This window comes from Vollenhovia emeryi, unplaced genomic scaffold (assembly GCF_000949405.1).
Source record: "Vollenhovia emeryi isolate VEMERY1.0 unplaced genomic scaffold, V.emery_V1.0 DF939146.1, whole genome shotgun sequence".
In the NCBI taxonomy this organism is placed as follows: Eukaryota; Metazoa; Arthropoda; class Insecta; order Hymenoptera; family Formicidae; genus Vollenhovia; species Vollenhovia emeryi.
In genome coordinates this window covers 775,154-795,669 of record NW_011967220.1, presented here as the reverse complement: position 1 = coordinate 795,669, position 20,516 = coordinate 775,154, and the positions used below count along the sequence as shown (strand labels likewise).

The window sequence follows — 20,516 nt, the reverse complement described above, 5'->3', positions numbered from 1 at the left end:
CGACTACGACTTTACGACTACGACTTTACGACCACGACTTTGCGACTACGACTTTACGATTACGACTTTACGGCTACGACTTTACGACTGCGACTTTACGACTACGACTTTACGACTACGACTTTACGACTACGACTTTACGACTTCTATGTAGACGAGGCTTAATACAGTTCAGTGATTGGTTAAGCGGGGAGCACACACTTTTGCATAAGTGCATAAACATATGCATAATGAATTTTATTGGTCCATTTCCTTGTGCATTTGCTCATAGACCAATCAAATTCGTTACGCATATGCTTGTGGCACTTATGCAAAAGTGTGTGCTCCGCGCTTAATAGCGCATGCGCAGAAAGGATCGGCGCCGAACGAAACAAATGACCGAGTGGGCATACTAGGTATACTATGGTTCTAGCATCGTGGACACGGGCCTTTACGGAACTGCTTTTGTGTACCCTTGAACTAGTATTTTTGCTATATGTACGCTTGATCTCCTTCTGCTACGCAAACATATGCGATCGTGCGTGCACTACGTACATACATACATACATGCACACGCGCACGCACGTCACTTCAAATCTGTCATACAGCCGCGCTTTCTACTAGACGTCAAAATCCCTCGCGTAATCGGGATGTCACGGGCCAATTAGGGCCATCGTTCCACAACGACGCTCGCAAAACGCGGCCGTTTCATGTGTACTATTTTGCTTTCATTCCATGCGCATATATATATGTATGTGTATATGTATAATATATACGCACACTATATACATATATATGAATATAAATATATATGTATATTGTACCCATATATACGTAAGCTGCACCTGAATAGATTATGCGCACGTATATTCCCGCTAGCCCCGGCCGCGGAATCGCGGGATGCCTTTCGTCCGCGATTGATCGAACGTCGCGGCGCGCGCGGAGCCGCGCGAGATCCACCGTAGATCCGACCCGCGACGTTGTCATTCCCTTATACGTTGGCAGGAATGATCGTAGCGGGGCCGTGGAAAGTGCCGGATTAGAAATTCGTCGGCGCGGGGCGGGCGTCGCGCGGCGAGGTGCGATTTCGCGTATACTGGGTGCGTGTGTGTGTGTGCGCTCGCTCGCTCGCTCGCTCGCGCGCGCGCGCGCGCGGGTGGTGTGCAACGCACAGAGAAACGCGCCGCCGATAGCTAAGCCCGTTTGGCTCCGCCGCCGCCGCCGCCGCCGCAGCAGCCGCGCACCGAAAAGTCATGCCGCACGTCCACGCCGCACGACGATAATGAGAAGGTGCCTGTCCCGCTCGTCTCGCCCGAGAGTCCAATGCCGTTCTGAGGGGAGCGAGGCTCCCGGGCTCGTATGTACGCTTGGAACAATTTATCGTGTCCCGCGTGCAGCAGGGCCTCACGGCGATCGCGAGCCGAACGTGCCGCACGTATCATGAACGTGAGTATATTTGGTCGGGCTCGGCTCTCGCCGAATCTCGAGTTTAATTGTCCGCGGAGCGTCCCGCCGCGACCGCGCGCGAGTCTCGCCGTTTCCTCGCGCGCGACGCGATCCTCCGCACGACGACGACGACGACGACAACAACGTTCCCGCGATATCATTGTTTGCGCACCGTTGTTGAAATAATCTCGCGTTCGTACGCTTCCTCGGAGCTACAGTACGTTATATCCGCCTTGTGCAAATGTATCTGTCAATGTTAAAGCCCAGCCCTGGGAAAAATTGCAGAACCACCAGTTCTGCTCTCTTTCTCTCTCTGTGTGTCTCTCTTTTTCTCTCTCTCTCTCTTTCTCTCGCTCTTTTGTGTATCAATTATTTTCAGAATATTCCCGTTCCACATTGTTCTGGCAATTTGATTATGTAACTCACGCTGGATTGTTGACCCGAAAGCTCGGTAAACTCGGTTTTAATGACACACCTGGAAAGTAATTACACTTCCGTATCTACTTGTGATTTGAGGTGCTGATTAACACGAGGTCGTTTTTGCAAGGAGACCTTCCTGTCGGCTGTACCGTGTCCCGCACTCCCAATTGGCGCATACGTAGCCTTTAAAAATAGTAGACAGGACGGAAGAGCGAAGCGTGTGAATTAAATATGCGTTCAATGTTCTATCAATATAGTTGCGCTTAATAGCTTCTGCTTACCAAGGCTCGCCCCGAAAACATTTGGTCTCGCTTAAAGCGTATTTTGTGTATATAAGTTTTCTCTTTTTTTAAAAAGAAACATAACGTTTTAAATGTTTGTCAAATCTGACACATTTCGTACGCGTCAACTTATTAATTGTACTAATCTGTAACTCTTGGTCGTACGATCGAATGTTTGTATCACTTTTGGATATAGTGATTTTGACATTAATCCTCGTCCTCTCTGCCTAGAAGTGTGACTAGATTGCATTAAATTTTGTAAAACGGAAGGACCTTGAGGCTTCATGTTAATTGTGAGCAGTAATTGGATGATTGCCATTGAATAAACGTGTGCTAGGGGCTTTTACGAAAATACCGATAACGTGCAATCTGTTGAATTCTCAACGCAGGTGGTCAGCATAGCAGAGAGGTGGTGTCGAGAAGGTGGTTGACACGCCTTCACATATTTGAGATGATCGAGAGTGTGTCGCGCAGAGCGTTGAGTGGCTCCAGCGGGAGCTACCACGTTCGTGGTGCCGAGTTAGCGAGGAATCGCAGACTAAAATCCTTATCGGCCACCGTTACTTTCCTAGACGATACGCAGCATACATTTCAATTAGACGTAAGTCCGTGACGTTCTCTCAGCAGATCCGACCGAGTACGTTCAAGCGAAATGAAACATGCAAATGCATTGCAGAAACGAGCAAAAGGACAAGTTCTATTGGACCTGGTGTTTCAACATTTGGAACTTATCGAAAAGGATTACTTTGGTTTACAATACGCTGAAAATGGAGTTAGTACAACTATTCCTACGTCCGATATGATGGTGACGTATCTGAACAAATTGCGTAGAATTGTTTATCTTTGATTACACGTGACAAGCATTTCCTTCCTCAATGTTATTCGATATAAAGTCTCCCTATTATGACATACAGACTCCTAGTATGAGACAGTGGAATTCTGCCAAAGTAATAGGCGTCATCTGGTTTTACCGTGAACTTAGTGTCCTCTGAGTGAAGTCTGCTAGGGACCGTGTAATCGTCGCGAGAAAAGATTACGATTGAATTTGAAAACCCACTATCTCGTGTTGGACTTCTGTCTCATAACAGGGGACTTTCCTCTATAAATTTTCATCACTGAATATAACGTAGTTAAAAGCCGTTCGATTTGCCGAATTATTAATCTTCAACGTGAATGTTTTCAGAGATGGCTGGATCCCTCCAAGCCTGTGAAAAAGCAGATTAGAAGTAAGGGTAAAGATCCAATTTCCTTAACAAAACATCCGTAATTATATGAAAGCTAAATGTATATTTCCTAGCCGACTGCCTTCTCGTGTATTACACGGCTGCAAGTACAATGTGTATACGTTTGTTTCAGGCGGACATTTCTTTTTCAAAGTAAAATTTTACGTATCCGACCCTAGTAAACTGCAGGAGGAATACACCAGATACCAATTTTATTTACAAATACGTAGAGATATCCTTCAAGGAAAACTTCAGCTGCCACCTAGTACCGCTTGTTTAATTGCTAGTTACACAGTTCAGTGTAAGTGTATTAAAGTTGATACAATAATTTTGATATGAGAATTCAGATCATTGCAATGAGTTATACTAAATCCTTTTATTCGCTACATGTGCAGCCGAATTAGGAGATTATCATCCAGAGGAGCATGGCCCGGGCTATCTTTCGCAATTGCAATTGATACCTGGTCAAACAGAAGAGATGGAAAAGAAGATATCGGAGCTGCATAAACTGCACAAGTTTGTATACCTTTATACCCGGCGTCTTGTAAATCTTGTAATTTGCTTTAACATTATGTGTATTCGTTTTTTATCCGCAGAGGACAATTGCCAGCTGATGCAGAGTTCAATTTCTTAGATCATGCCAAGCGTTTAGACATGTATGGGGTGGAATTACATAAAGCGAGGGTACGTAACTATATCCTATTGAGAAGTGTTTTTGTAAAGTAAAACAATTGTAGAAATAGAGATATATAGATGTCTTACTTGTTTTTCAGGATTCAACGAACAAAGAAATACAGCTAGGCGTTACATCGATTGGTCTTGTTGTATTTCAGAATGGCATAAAAATCAATGTATTTTCATGGTCAAAAATAGTTAAAATCTCTTTTAAAAGAAAACAGTTTTTTATACAGCTCCGACGAGAACAAGTGAGTGTCACTATTCATTAATTAGTTTAACACGGGCGGATGTTGTTTCTCATTACTTTTGCGAATTAACTAATTTATGTTGCAGTCCGAAAACTACGACACGTTACTGGGCTTTAACATGCAAACCTATCGCAGTTCCAAAAATTTGTGGAAAGCTTGTGTTGAGCATCATACCTTCTTTAGACTTCACAGTCCGAAAATGCGACCGAAACGGTTTCCCCTTACTCTAAGTAGTAGATTTACGTATTCAGGACGTACGGAATTTCAAACGGTTGAGGATGGAAAGCACAGAGCACGCGTGGAAAGGACATTTATACGGTAGCTATAATAAAATTTGCAATAATCCAATGTTAAATCTATATTTTGTAGATACTTTTCTTATCAAGTTTTTAACATCTAGATCACCCAGTAAGAAACTTGCTCATACTATTGCAACGGCGCCTGTTACCGAGGACAAGGGAAAACTGACAATACCTCCTGGAAGACCTCCACGATCTTACGACAATAAGGTTCAATCCCTTGGTGCTCGTGAACCTCGTCAAGCATGGGGTGAAGGAAATCCAAGTGACGAGTTAGTTACATACAATAATAACGTAGTATAGTTTACTCTGCTCTGAACTGCGCATAAATGATCAACAAACAGAGGATTACAATTTTATTTACGAAATTTAGATGAAAGAGATTATGTTCTGAAATGTACAATATAAGTTTTTACATTATAATTTGTATAATTTATAAAACAAATTATGTTAGCAGTAAAAATAACATGTAGTTGACATTTATTTTTATTTAGCATCTTTAGTTTCATTTATCTCCTCTTATAGTGAAGGTGGTTTTTTATCTTTGAGGGAAGAAATAACAGGAAGCTACACGCAAGGTGGAGCGTTTTCTCCAGCGTTAGGATCTCGAGTATTCAGTTATGCAGACGATGATACAACTGCTGAAAGAAATATTTACGATTTGCCGGACTATAGCGAACCTACCAGTTCACCGGCCCCACAAGTATGTCTATCGAAAACACATGTAATAATTAACGAATCAAGTAAAGATACTCGATAAATATATTTTTCATTGTTTCAGATATTAGAAGACGGTTTAGTAACCATATCTCTGACGCCAGACGAACAAGGTCGTTTTGGTTTTAATGTAAAAGGTGGATTAGATTTGGATATGCCAATCTTGGTATCACGAGTAGCACCAAACACGCCCGCTGATCGCTGTTACCCAAAATTGAATGAAGGAGATCAAGTACCTAATCATTTTATACATCCGCATCGATAGTCTGATATTTCTTTCTTGCGTATCGTAAAACGCAGTATTTCTTTATGCAGGTTGTTTACATCAACGGAATCGACGTGAGTGGTTTGCTGCACGAGCGCGTGGTAAATTTAATACGGCAGTCACGCGATCGTGGGTCTGGTGAACTTACTTTAACCGTCAGACCTAACGCCCTGTATAATGCATTGGCTGGTACTGACGAGACATCCGAAGAGGAACCGCCTTATAGGTATACAACTTCGAATTATAGTTATGTTTTTCTGTATGTATCGAACTTAGCTGAATCTAATTTGTTATGACAAATTGCAAGGTATGTACCTGATGCACCTCATGCAGCTATTGGATCTGACGCGCTGGCCCAATCTATGTTACTGCTCGCGGACGGTTTAGCAAGCGGCGCTCTTATCGCGCAGTATGAGCAGCTATATAGAAAAAATCCGGAACTTGTGTCACTCGAATCAAAAAAACCAGAAAATCAATCAAAAAATCGCTATCGGGATATTTCGCCGTGTAAGTTACAGTTTCCTCTATAACGTAATGAATTAATTATTATATATCGATAAATTATTAAAGAGACTTATCCATCTTTTTGATGGAGCAACTATTGAAATAATGATTGTATAAAATGTATGTATTTTTTTTTTATAGACGACGTTACTCGAGTAATCTTGATGGGATCTGCGAATGGAGATTACATCAATGCCAATTATGTGAACATGGAAATACCAGGTTCAGGCATTATTAATAGGTATATTGCCACGCAGGGTCCCTTGTCTTCCACCGTTGCCGACTTTTGGCAAATGGTCTTAGAAGCGGGTAGTACACTTGTCGTTATGCTCACAACTCTAGTTGAACGTGGTCGCGCAAAGTGTCACCAATACTGGCCGGCGTATAACGAGACTCTCACGTTAAGGAATCTCACACTTACATCGACTGCAGAAAATGCCGAGGATACATTTATTTTTAGAGAATTCATACTTCGCGATGTTAATGTGAGTGAAGCTTTGTACTATTAAAATTTCTTGTATTCCTTAGTACACACGTATGAGATATAATACCTGATAATATAATAATGTGCGTATTTTCACGTACTATGTGCATCTTTGCAGACTGGAGAGGAAAGGGATATAACGCATATGCAGTATTGCAGCTGGCCCGATCACGGAGTGCCCAGTGATTGGCGACAATTTACTACGTTTACAGAACGCGTTCGAGCAGCTCGTACTGGAATAGTCGAACCTGCGGTTGTGCATTGCTCTGCTGGAATAGGACGAACCGGTGTATTAGTTTTAATGGAAACTGCACTGTGTTTAATTGAAGCTAATCAACCAGTGTATCCATTAGATATTGTACGCTCTATGAGAGATCAGAGAGCAATGATGATACAGAATGCTGTAAGTTTTATTTATTCTGACTACTATACATATAATTAGATAACATAAAATATTGCTCTGTTTATTTGAATATGATATTCTTTTCAGAGTCAATATAGATTTGTGTGTGAAGCAGTTCATAAAGCCTATAGCGAAGGGATAGCTAAGCCACTTCCAGAGTTTAGTAGATGAAAATAAAAATTCAAGATGGGCAGCATTTTGTAATTATACCATTTCTTCTCTCACATGCATCAAGCATCATGCCATTAGAAAGTAGTTTTATACTTTGACAATAACGTATAATATATATTTAATATAGCATATCCTAGTAAAAAAGGAGCAGATGTTCACTGCGCATATATCTCATTTATACATAACTGAGTAATGTCCAATTCTCATTTACTATTGTAAAATTTTTATTTCCTTTTAATTTTATTCTGCACATAAGATCTATTTAGTATTTTAGTGATTTATTTCATCTCTTTATGCAAAACATTGTTTTGCACGAAATGTGATCATATTTTTTGTCGCGAGTATTAATGCTTTATAATAATTTAAAATATTTCTATGAGATGCGACTATTTAGAAAGCCTCAAAAGAATGATATGTACTATGATATATTACTACTAAATTTGTAATATAAAAATAGATTTAATTATATACACATAACAAAAATTGTAAGATATACATCTACAAAAATTTAATCGTAGATCAAAATGGAACGTAATTAAAAAATTAATATATATATATATATACATATATACATATATCGCCTTATATTCTGTCCTTTTGGATATTGTATCTTATAGAAATATTTTAAATTTATTTATATTAATTAAATTTCAGTATATTAAGTGAAAGTTGCTATTAATTAACAAAAACTGCTAGTATATGTATATTACATAATGCAAATATCTGCATAAATATTTACATTACTTTACTTATTTAGGTGATTTAAAATTAATCTCCTTTTGTGCGAAAATTTAATATGCACGTTTATCATTTATTGAAAACTGTCTAATTTTCTTTATTAGATATATTTAAAACATGAAATCAACAAAAAGAAAAATAATATTAATGCATAAATCAATATATTTACAAATTTGAAGTACAATTATGAAAATAATAAATAAAAAGTTTAGATACAATGATATGAATAAAAGAAATATTGCACGCGATGTAAACAGGAATATATAAATTAAATAAATTTAATATACTAGGTATTTAGCTGTCACGTCAATTGTCAATAGACTTGAATGAATTTGGAGGGGTAATTTTTCTGTAAGAAAAGTTCAATAATAGACATAACTATGAAGATAACGAAAACGAAAGGATGCAACAACCGATGTTTTTTGTAACAAATTTATAGTATTAATCGACTCCAAAATCAAAGAAGTTATCGTTAACAATTGACGCGATAAAAACTTTACGATTTTTGTAATTGCGAAACTTTGTCCATCCTACATGAAAAAATAATCATACAGAAGTTATTTAAAGGCACAGGGCGAAGTACAATCTTCAATATTGGCAGCTTGGAGGCAAACTATAGCTATCTTATATACATAAAGAACATGGTTGTATTTGAAATGAATCAAAAAGTTATTTCAGCTTCTTTTGTATTATATGATATCGAACAGTCGAACAATTTAAATACTTAAAAAGTGTCACTTTTAACTAAACATTTTACATTCTTCGAAAAATATGCATATTAATCAAAATATACGTAACTGGTTTCTCTAGATATGTACTATTAAAATTACTGAATTATACTTTTTTTTCTTATTATTAAATGTTTATTATAAATGTGGGACACCGTATTATCTCATAGATATTTATGCGACTTCATATATTATTTATTTTTTACACAGGAAACGAATATACTAACATATCTCTTTGTATGAAGCTTTCAATCTTCCAGTTAATTTCACGAATCTCACGAACTCTTCAGTATATTTACTGAATTCTTTAATAATATATAATACCTCATTATTGATGTATGTATTAACACCAGCATTTTTATAATCTATTTTTGTATTAATAGAAACTCGTATTATAATAAACATTATTAGAACAATAATCTATAATCTTTCATGCGTGGTCAAAAGGATGGAAGTTATCTGTCTTAAAATTGTATGAACAGATATAGTTTTTCCTTTCCACTTCATTCAACTTGTCTTTCTCTTTTGCAAAACTTCTCATCAGCTAATTGTAAGATTGACTTATATTCTTTTTACAGTGCATGAAAGAATGACGAAGTGAAAAGATGTCTATCTTTATGTCAATATACTCGATATATGGTAAATCTAATTCGGCAAAACAAACTAAAATTGCTGAGAATCATTTTGATATAAAAAGAAAAAAATGAAGAAACACCACTAATATATATCATAAAGTCTGTACATATTAGAAAACAAAATTATCGTATATGTATATGTGTGTGGATTACCTTTCCCTGTTTGTTTTACGATTTATTCTGCAATATTTTCACTATCTATGTTTATTATATGTATATTGTATACAAAAATTAATATTTTGTACATGTAAAAATCACACACACAATATAAACTAATTAAATTTATTAATATATTAAAATAAAAGATGCCATAAAAAGGTGCAAAGGGTGCGCATGTGTGGAGAAAGAATTTCCAATACATACAGTAAAGATGATAAGAGCAATGTAATGGATTTACTATTTACAGAGATGTACATTAAGAGTTTATGTGTCACAAGTCCACTTATTATTTAACTTAAGGTAATTGTATAATTGTCTGTGTAAACACGATATGCAGTTCTCCAAATATTTTTGTCTCTATGCAAATGAAAATATTTTTAATTAAATATATGTTATTACATCAATGTCTTTGCAATGTATAGCATATTACACTAAAATATTTTTCCAAAATTTATTCGATATATTGTGCATGTCGATTATACATAGGAACAAGTAATAAAAATACTTTGTCAATTTATTTTAGATACGTTTACATACCACAATCGGTCAAAATTTTAGACTGTAGTGCCTTGTACATATTCTCCCCAAACGCAATCATAAGTACGAACTAAAACATTTGATTTATGTGTTGCTTGTGTTGTCAAATTTTTCTTTAAAATATTAGTAACATAAACAACCGTAAATATAATAAGTCTGACAATTTTTTATGGTAACAAAATTTAATGAATGTCTAGTCTCGTTCATATATATTTTTGGAATATAAAATAAATCTATTATGAGGTAGTCGTCTGTAAATTACTCTTTCCCGAATTTATTTTTATAATTATTTATAGATTACAAATGACTTTTTCAACTGTGCAGGTATTTTTTTCTATAAATAGTTATGTACATATTAAAATAGATAATGCTGTATTTTTGTCAGTGATTGCTAACTAATTTAAGAAACATTTCAGTGAAAGATCCGGATTTTAGGAAAAAATTTGAATTGGACAATAGTTACGGTAAAAATAACTAACGATTAATTAAACTTTTATCAAAGATTGATTTAAAAAGATGTTCTAAATGAAATCAACGCTGATAAACTGGCATATGTACAACTATAGATGAATATAAGCAGCCTGATATCTGTACTTACAGTTCAACAATTTATTTAATTTGTTAAAGAAGTTGTAGCTGCAAATTACAAGAAGATTTACAGATTAAAAAGAATGGCCCCTCCTGACCAGGTACATACGTTGCGGGAACAATATGGTATGTCCCTGCGGGTACATCTTCCAGTTCCAAGTACACAAATCCGGATCTGTAAACAGAAACAAAGATAAATGACTAATACAAAAATACGTAAAGAGAATGTAATTTGTGAGTGAAACAATTCAGATAAAGTACAAACCTAAATGGTCCAGAACTTTTTGTTTTAAACGCGGTTTCTGCATTTGCATCATTCATTACAACGGTGTTAATGTCGAAGCCTATTTGATACTGTTTAGGTCCTTTCAAAATAATTAATAAGTAATTATTGTTATTAGCGCTTTCGAGCACTACTTGATATCGCGGATTGTTCACATAAGTAGGATGATTGCCGCATCCTCCTGCTGTGACATTTTTCCATTGACCTGTAACCTGTAAAAGAGCGTTAATGGAACAAATTAATTAGGACGAAAAAATACGTTGGAAAAAATGTAAATAAGTATTTGTATAAATAGTGTACCTCTTTTTCGTATTTATAAAGCTGAGGTATTTTCCGCAGTACAAACGGACATGTTCCATATGCACGGAGCGTGTAATAGATAGTATTTGTTTTCTCATATTGAGATATAACCAAAGTATATTTTGCATCACTTTGATCATTGAGTTTGATCTTGCACAAGTAATGTGGACTATTTATTCTCACACCATCGATGTACGGTGGTGGATCATCTAAAGTTTTTTTTTCGTGATACGTTTATCATTAATTGAAGACGAATACAAAGTTGGATAAAAAAATGTATTGTGCACTTACGCGGATAATATACCCTTTTTCCATCGTTACGATAGATTAAAACTGTAATATATTCTTGATTTTGTCGAAAATCTGCTATGTCCGTAATATGCCTTGTAAGAAGTATCCAAATAGCGCCGGACCCTTTACTCTGTACCTCTAACGAGAATTGTGGATTGTCACCAATGTTGTACGCATCTTTCACAGGTCCAATGCCAGCTTTCCACATTCTGTAACAATATGAAATTACTTTAAACCTCTGCTATAGTACATGAAAAGAAAGGACGGTGACATAACACAAATGTAATAAGAGTTACATACTGATGTATGCAATAAGTATAATGAAATAGTCCTGGATTCCAGTTCAAATAAAATACGTCGAAGAACCGACATATGCTGTCATAATCGATCCAAAAAACGCCATTATCAAATTCAGAGGCAGATTCTGGATCATAATTCAATGTCTCCTTCAAATCCTGAGTCCAGTGACTTGCATCAAGTTCGGAATAATTGCCTCTCCATCGCAAGTGAGACCATGGATTTTTCAATTGTAGTAATCTTTCTCCCTACGTGTACATTAATATAAGTTAAATATTTTAGAAAGTCTTGCTTACATTTGTACTACTGTTAGAACATTTAAAAGATTAAGTGAAAGTAATTCTTTTGCTTCCCTTACATTAATCTTCCTCACATCTAGAACAGCATATGCATGACTCGGTACAAGGCCAGTACGATCCGCGTCCAAATCCGATAACTCTCCTGTGGCTACAGTGACTAGCACGTCTCCCTTATGAAGTCGAAATAGTAATAAATCAAATAAATTATCCTTATTGAAATCTACCTCATTCGGTCTTATCGCCCATCTCTCAGGTATCCAGCCGGTTAAGGCATGTAAATCAATATTCTGCAAAGACCAATATATATGTTGAAAAGATTTCTTTTTTTTAAATAATGGGATAAATTATATGCGATTAGTAATTTAATATTGCGGGGAAGACACGAACTTACGCTGTTTGATCCAGGAAAATCATAACCACCCATTACTTTCATATAAGCCTTCTCGAGTAAAGAAATCCATAGCTCCCCACGATTGCTAGAGTAGGAACAGAGTAATTGGTTGTATCGGCTTACAGGCAGAAGGTCATCTATTATTACTTTACGTGGAATGCCATTGATGTGTAGTTTCACCATGTATTTTCCTGACATTATATGTTCATCATTTCTAATATATAATAAATATTAAAATATACGCATATTTTATGCAAGATAAATTCTCGTGTGAAGAATGATTGTGCTCTTTAAATGTACCTTTTCAATAATTTCAATGTAAGGAAAGCGTAGATATGTTTATCAAGTGTAAATATGTTTAAAATTGTATCTGTGTAAGAAAACCAGCCACGAATAAAAGTACGAATATCGGAATAAAGTGCTCGTACAAAGTGTACTTCTTCCATGTAGCTTAACGTATAAACAAGTGTATTACACAGAACGTATACATAATCAACAATACTTGTGTAACATAGCCGCTTGAAGTAAATAATTACCAAATGGATTGTATATGGGCTCCTTGTACTTATTTTTGGGATAAATAATGGACGTTATGAGTCTCCGTCCAAACTTTTTCTCATATTGAGCACTCACAGCCAGGGAAGCAACAAACGAACAATCGGAAACTACCTGAAATACAAGAGCATCAACAAGATATTACTCAAGCGTACTATAGTTTCGTCGCTACATCAAGTCTAACGAGCTAATAAGAAATACGAAGTAATAAAGGATATAAGAGCCAAGATGTTAGTGTCTAAATGATTTTAATTTTTAAATTTATTGCGATAATTTTTAAATATATGCCTCGGTGATCGAATTGGTGAGAGCGAGATCCAGGTTCATATCCTGGCTGAGGTAAACTTTTAGACACTAACATCCCGCCTTGGCTCTTATATCCTGTATTACTTCGTATTTGTGATTTTACGTCAGAGCCTTATAAATTTTACTTGTTAAGCTAATAAGAGTAGATTTCAATATCTTTTGTATTAGTACGTTTTACTAACAGTCTGTTTTATGCTGAAGTAGTCAACGTGATGGCCCACGAGCATTTTGGGGTCGGAATATAACTCTTCCGGCCGGCGCCACCCGGCGAAATCGGGCTTTTGCTTCGGCGCCAGCTCTAACAGTCCGTCTTTGTCGGTAAATGGAAAGGCGTATTGGAACTTCTCAGCAAGATCGATACTCATAAACGGCACGAAGTCGTTATCGTTTATGTGAGAGCCGTAGAGCAGTACTTTCTTCTCTTCCTCGGTATAATTGCTGCTACCAGTCACTTTGAGATGCCCACTGCTTCCCCGATGTAGCGAGGCTCTGGCATCTCTCGCTGAAAGTTAAACGCGTTACAGCGTTTCGTCGCCTTCGTCTACAAACTATATCTTACTACCTGGAGCGGTCGATGATGCATTTACTGGCTGCTCCGACTGTACTGCCTGTTCAGTGTCTGGGAAGCCGCTTTCTGGTACGGACGGCAGTTTAGCAAGGCATTTCATGACACCGGTGTCCTCGGTAGTTTTGATCCCTTTCAAAGTCTCCGCCCGCTCGACGGCGACTCTAACAAGATTCGTCAGTTTCGCCTTCACTTCTGCGTCGGCGGTTTTCTGCAACACGTCATGAGCAAGTTAGATAAAGGTAAGTTTCAAAGGTACGTTGTGAACAGGAGGAATCCTACTTACTGTACCAAGGCCAAGCGCGGCGGCGTCGGTGTACAGCTTCACCGCGATGTCCTTCAGGCCCGCTTCGTCCGCGTCCAGCGCCTGATTCATGAGGAACTTGCATCTCTGTAACTCGGACTGGTGCAGGGGCTCGGGCTTGTGATTGTTTTGCTCCTCCTCGCGCACTGAAAGATTGCCAGGGGCCGTCAGATTCTCTGTCGGGGGCGCATACAGAAAACCACGCTTACCGAGACGTCGTATCGACGAGATCCTCTCGCGATACTCCGCGAGCTTGTCCTCGTACGCGCCGTCCGACCGCGCGCCGCTCAGAAGCCTGATCGCGACGTCGTAATAATACAGGGCCTGCTCGTAGCGACCATTGCTGTCGAATTGCACCGCTCTACGTGCGGCGAGTCGCGCGTCGTCCAGGTGCTGCGTCATTTCGCCGTGCGAGAAACGACCCGAGGATCCAGGCTCGTCCGGCGGTGAACTCGCGCTCCGCGACCGAGACCCCAAGACGCCACGCTCAAAATTCGTGTTCGCTCGTGCACGACGAAGGCTACGAGAGGCGAGATAAGGCGAGATGAGGTAACTTACCGCGTTACGAGGTTCGTTATCGCAAGTGCATCGCTTGTTGACGTACTCGGAGCATGCGTCGTACCCTGAATATCTCTGTATACCGCGACGAGTCCTTCGTGCCTCTTGTAAATACGCGGACGCAATAAATCCCAGATTTTCGGAAACGCCGAAATTTTCCCCGTCCTCCCACCCCCCTCCCCCGTCGACTGTCCCGCCAACCTCCAACCTTCGCGGAGTGCCATGAAAATCTGCCTTGACGCTACGTGGCCGTGGCGTTGCCGAGGAACGCGAGCGGTTGACGTATCTCAGTTACGAGCGGAATTGGACTTATTGTGATTTACCGAGGCGAAGCGGGAAGATGCGAGAGAGGACGTGGGACGTTTCCTATTCCTGATCGCAACCGACTGATTTCTCCCTCGAGCGAGCGCCTGGGGATCGACGCGCTCGCTGAACCTGCCCGCGTTGCAGGTTAATTACTCGGCCGAGAGACAATTCCATTATACCGGCTTGATTTTCGACACGCAGGAAAGCTTTGATGAATGACGCGCGAGGTAACGAGAGCTTTTCGCGAATTTAGTCCCCGCAAGTCGCAACGAGGACGATCGTGGCGCGAAATCGGCACCGACTCCGCTCGACTCGGTCTGCCTCTCGCGACGCGGAGGAGACCTCGCCGAGGAGACCGCCGATCTCTTTAACCGAGCTGCTTGAGTAACCTTGGAGTAAAATCGTGTTAATCTGTTACAGGGAATGGTAGGCGGAGCCGGCGGAGCCGCGCGTACGGAGAAACGGCGTTAGACGCGACACATGGCAGAGATAATATGAATAAAGAAATGCCGATGAGCGTCGAGTGGATGCCGCAGAACGCGTACATGCACGGTTCCCTGGATCACCTGCTGCCGGCGGACAGAGGCCAGGACTTCATCATCATAAAGGAGGAGGCGGAGTTTTATCAGAGCAGCCTGAGCGCGCAGCTGCAGGTCTCGCCCAGAGAGAGCGACAGGGAGATCAAGCGACGGGGCAGCGACCCGGTGGGTTCTTTTTTTTTTAAAGATATAGTTGCAGATACTTTCCCCGGAAGTAATTCAGCGCACCTTGCGTCTATGTCTCTAGATCAAGGGATCATAATTGAGAATTTAATTGAAATTTTAATTGAAGTTCGAGCCCGGCAACCACAGTGCTCACACGTACTTTATAATTCGACTCCGACTTACTCGACGACGATGACTGACTTAGTACCACTTGAAAAGGACCCCAAGAAAATGGGGTCGAAACGTTGTGTAGTAAAGTAATAAACTAATAAAGTAACTAGCCAGTTGGGTTGACCATGAGTTTCCCCCGTTTTAATAACAATTCTTTGTACTCAGGCCGATCAAGCGGACTCCTTAAATCAGCCGCCCCAAGCTTCGGTCGACGCTTCCGAGAAATTGTACAACAAGGGTCGCGTTGATGTAATAGAGATGCCGGTAGACCCGACGCTTAATTGCAAGTATCTTTTCGTGTACGAAGATCAGTTTTCCAAGTTCGTCGTGCTGAAGGCCCTCCGTGGCGACACGGCCAAGGAGGTCGCGGCGAGTCTGTTAGACGTGCTGGGGATCATAGGGTCGCCGCGAGTGCTGCAGAGCGGCAACGGACGTAAATTTGCTGAGCAGGTTGTGCACGAGCTACGCTCGCTGTGGCATGGTCTGTTCGTGCTGCACGGGGACGTGTCCAGGTGTGAAGTTAGCTACAGGGATTTTAAGGGCTCGCTTGAGTCCTGGGTGAGGAAAAATCCGACCAGGACCTGGTGCGAGGGGCTCAGCCACGTGCAGATCACCCACAACTCGACGTATCGCTGTGAGAACGGCAGGGTACCGTACGACGTGCTGTTCAGGCGAAACGCGTGCGACAATTTTCAAGGCGTGGAAAAGGACACGGCGGGTCTGGGGACGGAAGAGGAGTGGCTCGAGCGTTTGTCGGATAAGAAAGGCGGAGATGCGGCTGCGACGACGGAAGACGCGCAGAGCGCATCGAACAGCACCGATGTAATAACGCAGCATTATGTTATAATATCAGGGTTGGGTAGTGTCTAGTTGAAAAGATAAAAGTTACGTTAAAAAGCACCGCGCATCTCTTGGTGATTTCGATTGGTTGTCTCCGCATGTTTTACACCGCGAGAGCAACACAAGAAGCGGAGAGATAGCAGAAATGGTTTATATAAATAAGACTAATGATACAATCAATTTACAAAAAGACACGGAAGATCTTAACGCTATTTGCGACCGTATTGTCGACCTAACTTAATTCCGGATATCATTATTTATTTATTCCTTCGACTTTTACTTGTTTTTAGTTGGTCTCTCGACCTACGATTTAGTCAGTCATTCTCCGTCATCTCTGTGTAGATAATAATATAACGAAAGATAGTCTGCTAACTTGTGGTTAACAATTAACCAGAAGTTAGTCGACTATGCATCTTTTTAACTTAACTTAGTTAAAAAAAAAGATAACTTACCCAACCCTGTATAATAATGTTTTATTTATAAGAATTTTCTATTATAATCTATATAACAAAAATATATTCATTAAGTTTTATTTATATTAAAATATTATGTATAACGTCTCCGTATGATAAATGTACACGATGATTGAATCTGTTCTCTTTCAGCAGTGCGAAAGGAAGGAGACTGCGCGGAGTCGAGACGCGTCTACGAAAGCCGACGACGTGAACGCCTTTAGTTACGTCGACGTGAAGAGCGAGCCTCTGGCGAGCAACGCAAGTACGGTGGATTCAACGTCCACGGACGATACGGACGCGAGCAACGAGTTGAGGATCGACGAGGACTCGCGACGCAACGAGTTGAAGATCGACGACGGTCGAACCCTCAGATGCAAGTACTGTCAGAAGCGGTACATGAAGATTGGGCATTTGAAGAACCACATGAGATCGCACAACGCGAAGAAGGTTCTCCGTTGTAAGCTGTGCAGCAGACTGTTTAACTTCCCGAAAGTGTACGCGAAGCACATGAAGCAGTCGCACGGGCAGGACAAGTTGGCTGACGAAGAGAGAGAGATTCCGGTCAGTAGAAGCACGAGGAGCAGCGCCAACGCGTTAACAGCCGTGCCGAGCAAAGGAAGATCCGTGACACGCGAGACGTCCGAGCCCGAGACAACGGGCAAGGATTGCGACTCGTCGCTGGACACGAAAGAGTTCGCCGGCAGGCTCGGCAAGGCCAGGACCCAGACCGGCAGGAGGAAGTCGACCGCGGAGATTCGCGTGTCGAAGGTGCAATCTTTGAAGTGCGCGTTCTGCACGCAAACGTTCAACTTCCCGAGCGTGCTGGAGCGACACATGCGATCGCACACGAACGAACGGCCGTACTTGTGCCAGTTATGCAACAAGAGCTTCAAACAATTGGGCCACCTCAGCCAGCACGCGCTGACCCATCACGACTACCGGTCCTTCCAATGCGCGGTGTGCGGCGTCAAGCTGGAATCGTTGGAGCTGCTGAAACAACACGCGCACTCGCACAAGGACGAGACGGCGACGACGACGTCCAAGATACGTGACGTTTATCGTCTGTTCGAGTGCGACAGCTGCAAGAAGGTGTTTACGACCAAGAGCGTGCTGGAGCGGCACATATTCACGCACACGCAGGAGCGTCAGTACGACTGCAAGGTGTGCGACAAGCGGTTCAAGCAGGCCGGCCACGTCAAGTCGCACATGCTGGTGCACACGGGCGAGCGTCCCTTCGAGTGCCCCGTGTGCTCCAAGCGCTTCAGCCTGTCCAGCTCGCTGAAGAAGCACATGTACGTGCACAATGGCGACAAGCCGTATCAGTGCGACGTGTGCGGCGCGCGTTTCCTCGAGAAGCGCAACCTCAACGGCCACCTGCTGACGCACACCAACGAGCGGCCATTCCAGTGCAAGATCTGCGGCAAGCGGTACACCCTCGCGGACACGCTGCGCCGCCACGTCAGCGCCGCGCACGAGATTGGCCGTTCGTATCAGTGCGAGATCTGCGCCAAGATGTTCAAGCAGCTGGCGCATCTGTCGGTGCACAAGAAGGTCCACAACGACGAACGGCCGTTCCAGTGTCACCTCTGTGAGAAGAACTTCAAGCACAAGAACGTGCTCAAGTCGCACCTCGCGATCCACGCCAACGTGCGGCCGTTCGAGTGCGACGTGTGCAAGGCGACATTCGCGCGGAAGACGAACCTGCAGACGCACATCTCGTCCGCGCACATGAACGAGCGCCCGTACAGCTGCACCATCTGCGGCAAGCGCTTCAAACAGAGCAGCCACCTCAACGGCCACGTGGTCGTGCACAGCAACCTCATGCCCTACAAGTGCGATTATTGCGACCGTCGGTGCAACCGACTCGACAACTTGAAGAAGCACATGCGCCTGCACACGAAGAACAAGGAGTGAAAGAAACTACTTGGACTACTCGACTCGATTGATATCTCGCCCGAGACACCCGAAACGGAATACCGGAGCTAATAGAAAGAATCACTGACTGTAGCAATGAGACGCTGTCGCGCCGGATTCTTTTAATGCAGAGTTGAATCTGTATTTTCCGAATGAACGTAGATTTGCCAATAAACGGAGAGGAGTTTTTCTTAAAATGTGTCCTGAAAATCATGTAATCGTGGAACAACATGACATTTCCAAGAATTTTATGAGAGTTTTTTGAAATTGTACCATACATTTTATTATAATAGAATGTATAGAGTAAAATTTCAAAAAACTCTCTTAAGGCGTAGTCAATCAGCTTGCAACTATTCCATGAAAGCTGCAAGTTGATGGGCTACACATTTCTCGGAACTGGAGCGTGGACCAAGTTCTAGCATTGTGGACACAGGCCTTTGCAGTTCTTCACAATGCCACGTTAACCCACGATTACGTGATTTTCAAGGTAAATTTTAAGAGAAATTGCTGCGCAAATCTCGGGAACGTTTCTTGGCCCTAGAGGTGTTTCTTGCGCTGTTTGGGATACCAAGCGTGAAACATTGTCAGATATAATCGTTTCAAGTTCCGTCAAATTGCTAGTTCGATGTACATGTTCCTGACAAAAAACTCGTACATAGATCTGAGATAGTTGGACGATTGGAGTAACGAGGAACATCGCTGCAGACAAATCGCAGAATGTTGTACATAGTATTTCCCCTTTCGCTCGTTTGTTGCTTCCAATTTCATCCAGATATCACAAGAGATATTTGTGTTGTAATGTATATTTTTAATATCGCTTTAATTACGTTTATACGTAATTGTTATCGCACTTTTTATATGTGATGTATCGCGCAGTACGCAATGTGCAAGACATCTTCTCTTTTTCTGTGCGGAGATCGTCGGCTGTTCGACTTGGAGCCGGTGTAAGCTTTGAAAAATTTTACACCCGCGCAGACAGGAAATATCTTTGGTCCAAACATCGGCGTACCAGTGTGCATAGTTTAATACAAGTGAATTTTTTTTACGATACAAATTAACTGTTTTTTTATATACAGTATGTACTTAAAGTAGTCAGACAAATGTGTGAGAGAATCGTTAATTATACAAATCGTCTTTTTCTAAACAAGACGTGAACCTTGTCGTCGTCCTAGCTTGACAGGGACAATCGTGCAAAAGAAAGATTATTAGTTTAATAGTATTTTACCACATAATATATACTCATTGCTCAATAAATTACATAAAAATATCAAGGCTTCGATATATTTTCATTTAATGTTCCAAAAATATATCGAACAGGACATTGTCATTACTGTGAACTCGTGTCGACATTGGCTGTTCAATGTACTGTTGATACATAAAACAATTGTAACATTACATTTTAATATTTTTCAAGATGCTGTATGGAACATTTCATTGGCTACGGAGTATCTTAAGATAACGTTAAGACAGTCTT

At 40.9% G+C, this 20,516-nt stretch overlaps 3 protein-coding genes across 11 annotated transcripts; 2 read left to right on the top strand and 1 right to left on the bottom strand.

Moving 5' to 3' along the window:
• Nucleotides 1-881: 881 nt before the first annotated feature.
• Nucleotides 882-7,624, top strand: LOC105566167 (tyrosine-protein phosphatase non-receptor type 4). Of its 6 annotated transcripts, none has more exons than XM_012019955.1 (18): nt 882-1,425; nt 1,805-1,907; nt 2,516-2,727; nt 2,803-2,931; nt 3,310-3,358; nt 3,483-3,650; nt 3,745-3,865; nt 3,946-4,033; nt 4,123-4,275; nt 4,361-4,593; nt 4,676-4,846; nt 5,124-5,277; nt 5,356-5,523; nt 5,607-5,782; nt 5,864-6,063; nt 6,202-6,545; nt 6,663-6,947; nt 7,035-7,624. In XM_012019955.1, the coding sequence occupies exons 2-18, from the start codon at nt 1,892-1,894 to the stop codon at nt 7,116-7,118; spliced, it is 2,751 nt and encodes a 916-aa protein (XP_011875345.1). In that variant the 5' UTR covers nt 882-1,425; nt 1,805-1,891; the 3' UTR covers nt 7,119-7,624. The 6 variants fall into 6 exon arrangements, with proteins under 6 accessions (XP_011875345.1, XP_011875346.1, XP_011875347.1 ...); XM_012019956.1 differs by having other exon boundaries at nt 883-1,425; nt 2,803-2,898; nt 5,100-5,277; XM_012019957.1 differs by having other exon boundaries at nt 884-1,425; nt 2,803-2,898; nt 3,310-3,352; nt 5,100-5,277.
• A 1,796-nt stretch (nt 7,625-9,420) lies between these two features.
• Nucleotides 9,421-14,507, bottom strand: LOC105566165 (calpain-7-like). 3 transcript variants are annotated; one of them, XR_001009255.1, is made up of 13 exons: nt 14,304-14,507; nt 14,077-14,240; nt 13,788-14,001; nt 13,408-13,727; nt 12,901-13,033; nt 12,365-12,555; nt 12,033-12,260; nt 11,678-11,922; nt 11,378-11,586; nt 11,087-11,295; nt 10,769-10,998; nt 9,916-10,678; nt 9,421-9,735 (listed from the first exon to the last, which is right to left on the bottom strand). XR_001009255.1 is itself a non-coding variant. In XM_012019950.1 (13 exons), exons 1-12 carry the CDS (start codon nt 14,494-14,496, stop codon nt 10,537-10,539), a joined length of 2,478 nt encoding a protein of 825 aa, XP_011875340.1. In that variant the 5' UTR covers nt 14,497-14,507; the 3' UTR covers nt 9,421-9,985; nt 10,514-10,536. The 3 variants fall into 3 exon arrangements, 2 of the variants coding, with proteins under 2 accessions (XP_011875340.1, XP_011875339.1); XM_012019950.1 differs by having other exon boundaries at nt 9,421-9,985; nt 10,514-10,678; XM_012019949.1 differs by having other exon boundaries at nt 9,421-10,678.
• A 388-nt stretch (nt 14,508-14,895) lies between these two features.
• LOC105566166 (zinc finger protein 135-like) lies at nt 14,896-19,294 on the top strand. 2 transcript variants are annotated; one of them, XM_012019952.1, is made up of 4 exons: nt 14,896-15,185; nt 15,379-15,662; nt 15,999-16,655; nt 17,282-19,294. In XM_012019952.1, the coding sequence occupies exons 1-4, from the start codon at nt 15,170-15,172 to the stop codon at nt 19,040-19,042; spliced, it is 2,718 nt and encodes a 905-aa protein (XP_011875342.1). In that variant the 5' UTR covers nt 14,896-15,169; the 3' UTR covers nt 19,043-19,294. The 2 variants fall into 2 exon arrangements, with proteins under 2 accessions (XP_011875342.1, XP_011875341.1); XM_012019951.1 differs by having other exon boundaries at nt 17,279-19,294.
• The last annotated feature ends 1,222 nt before the right edge of the window (nt 19,295-20,516 follow it).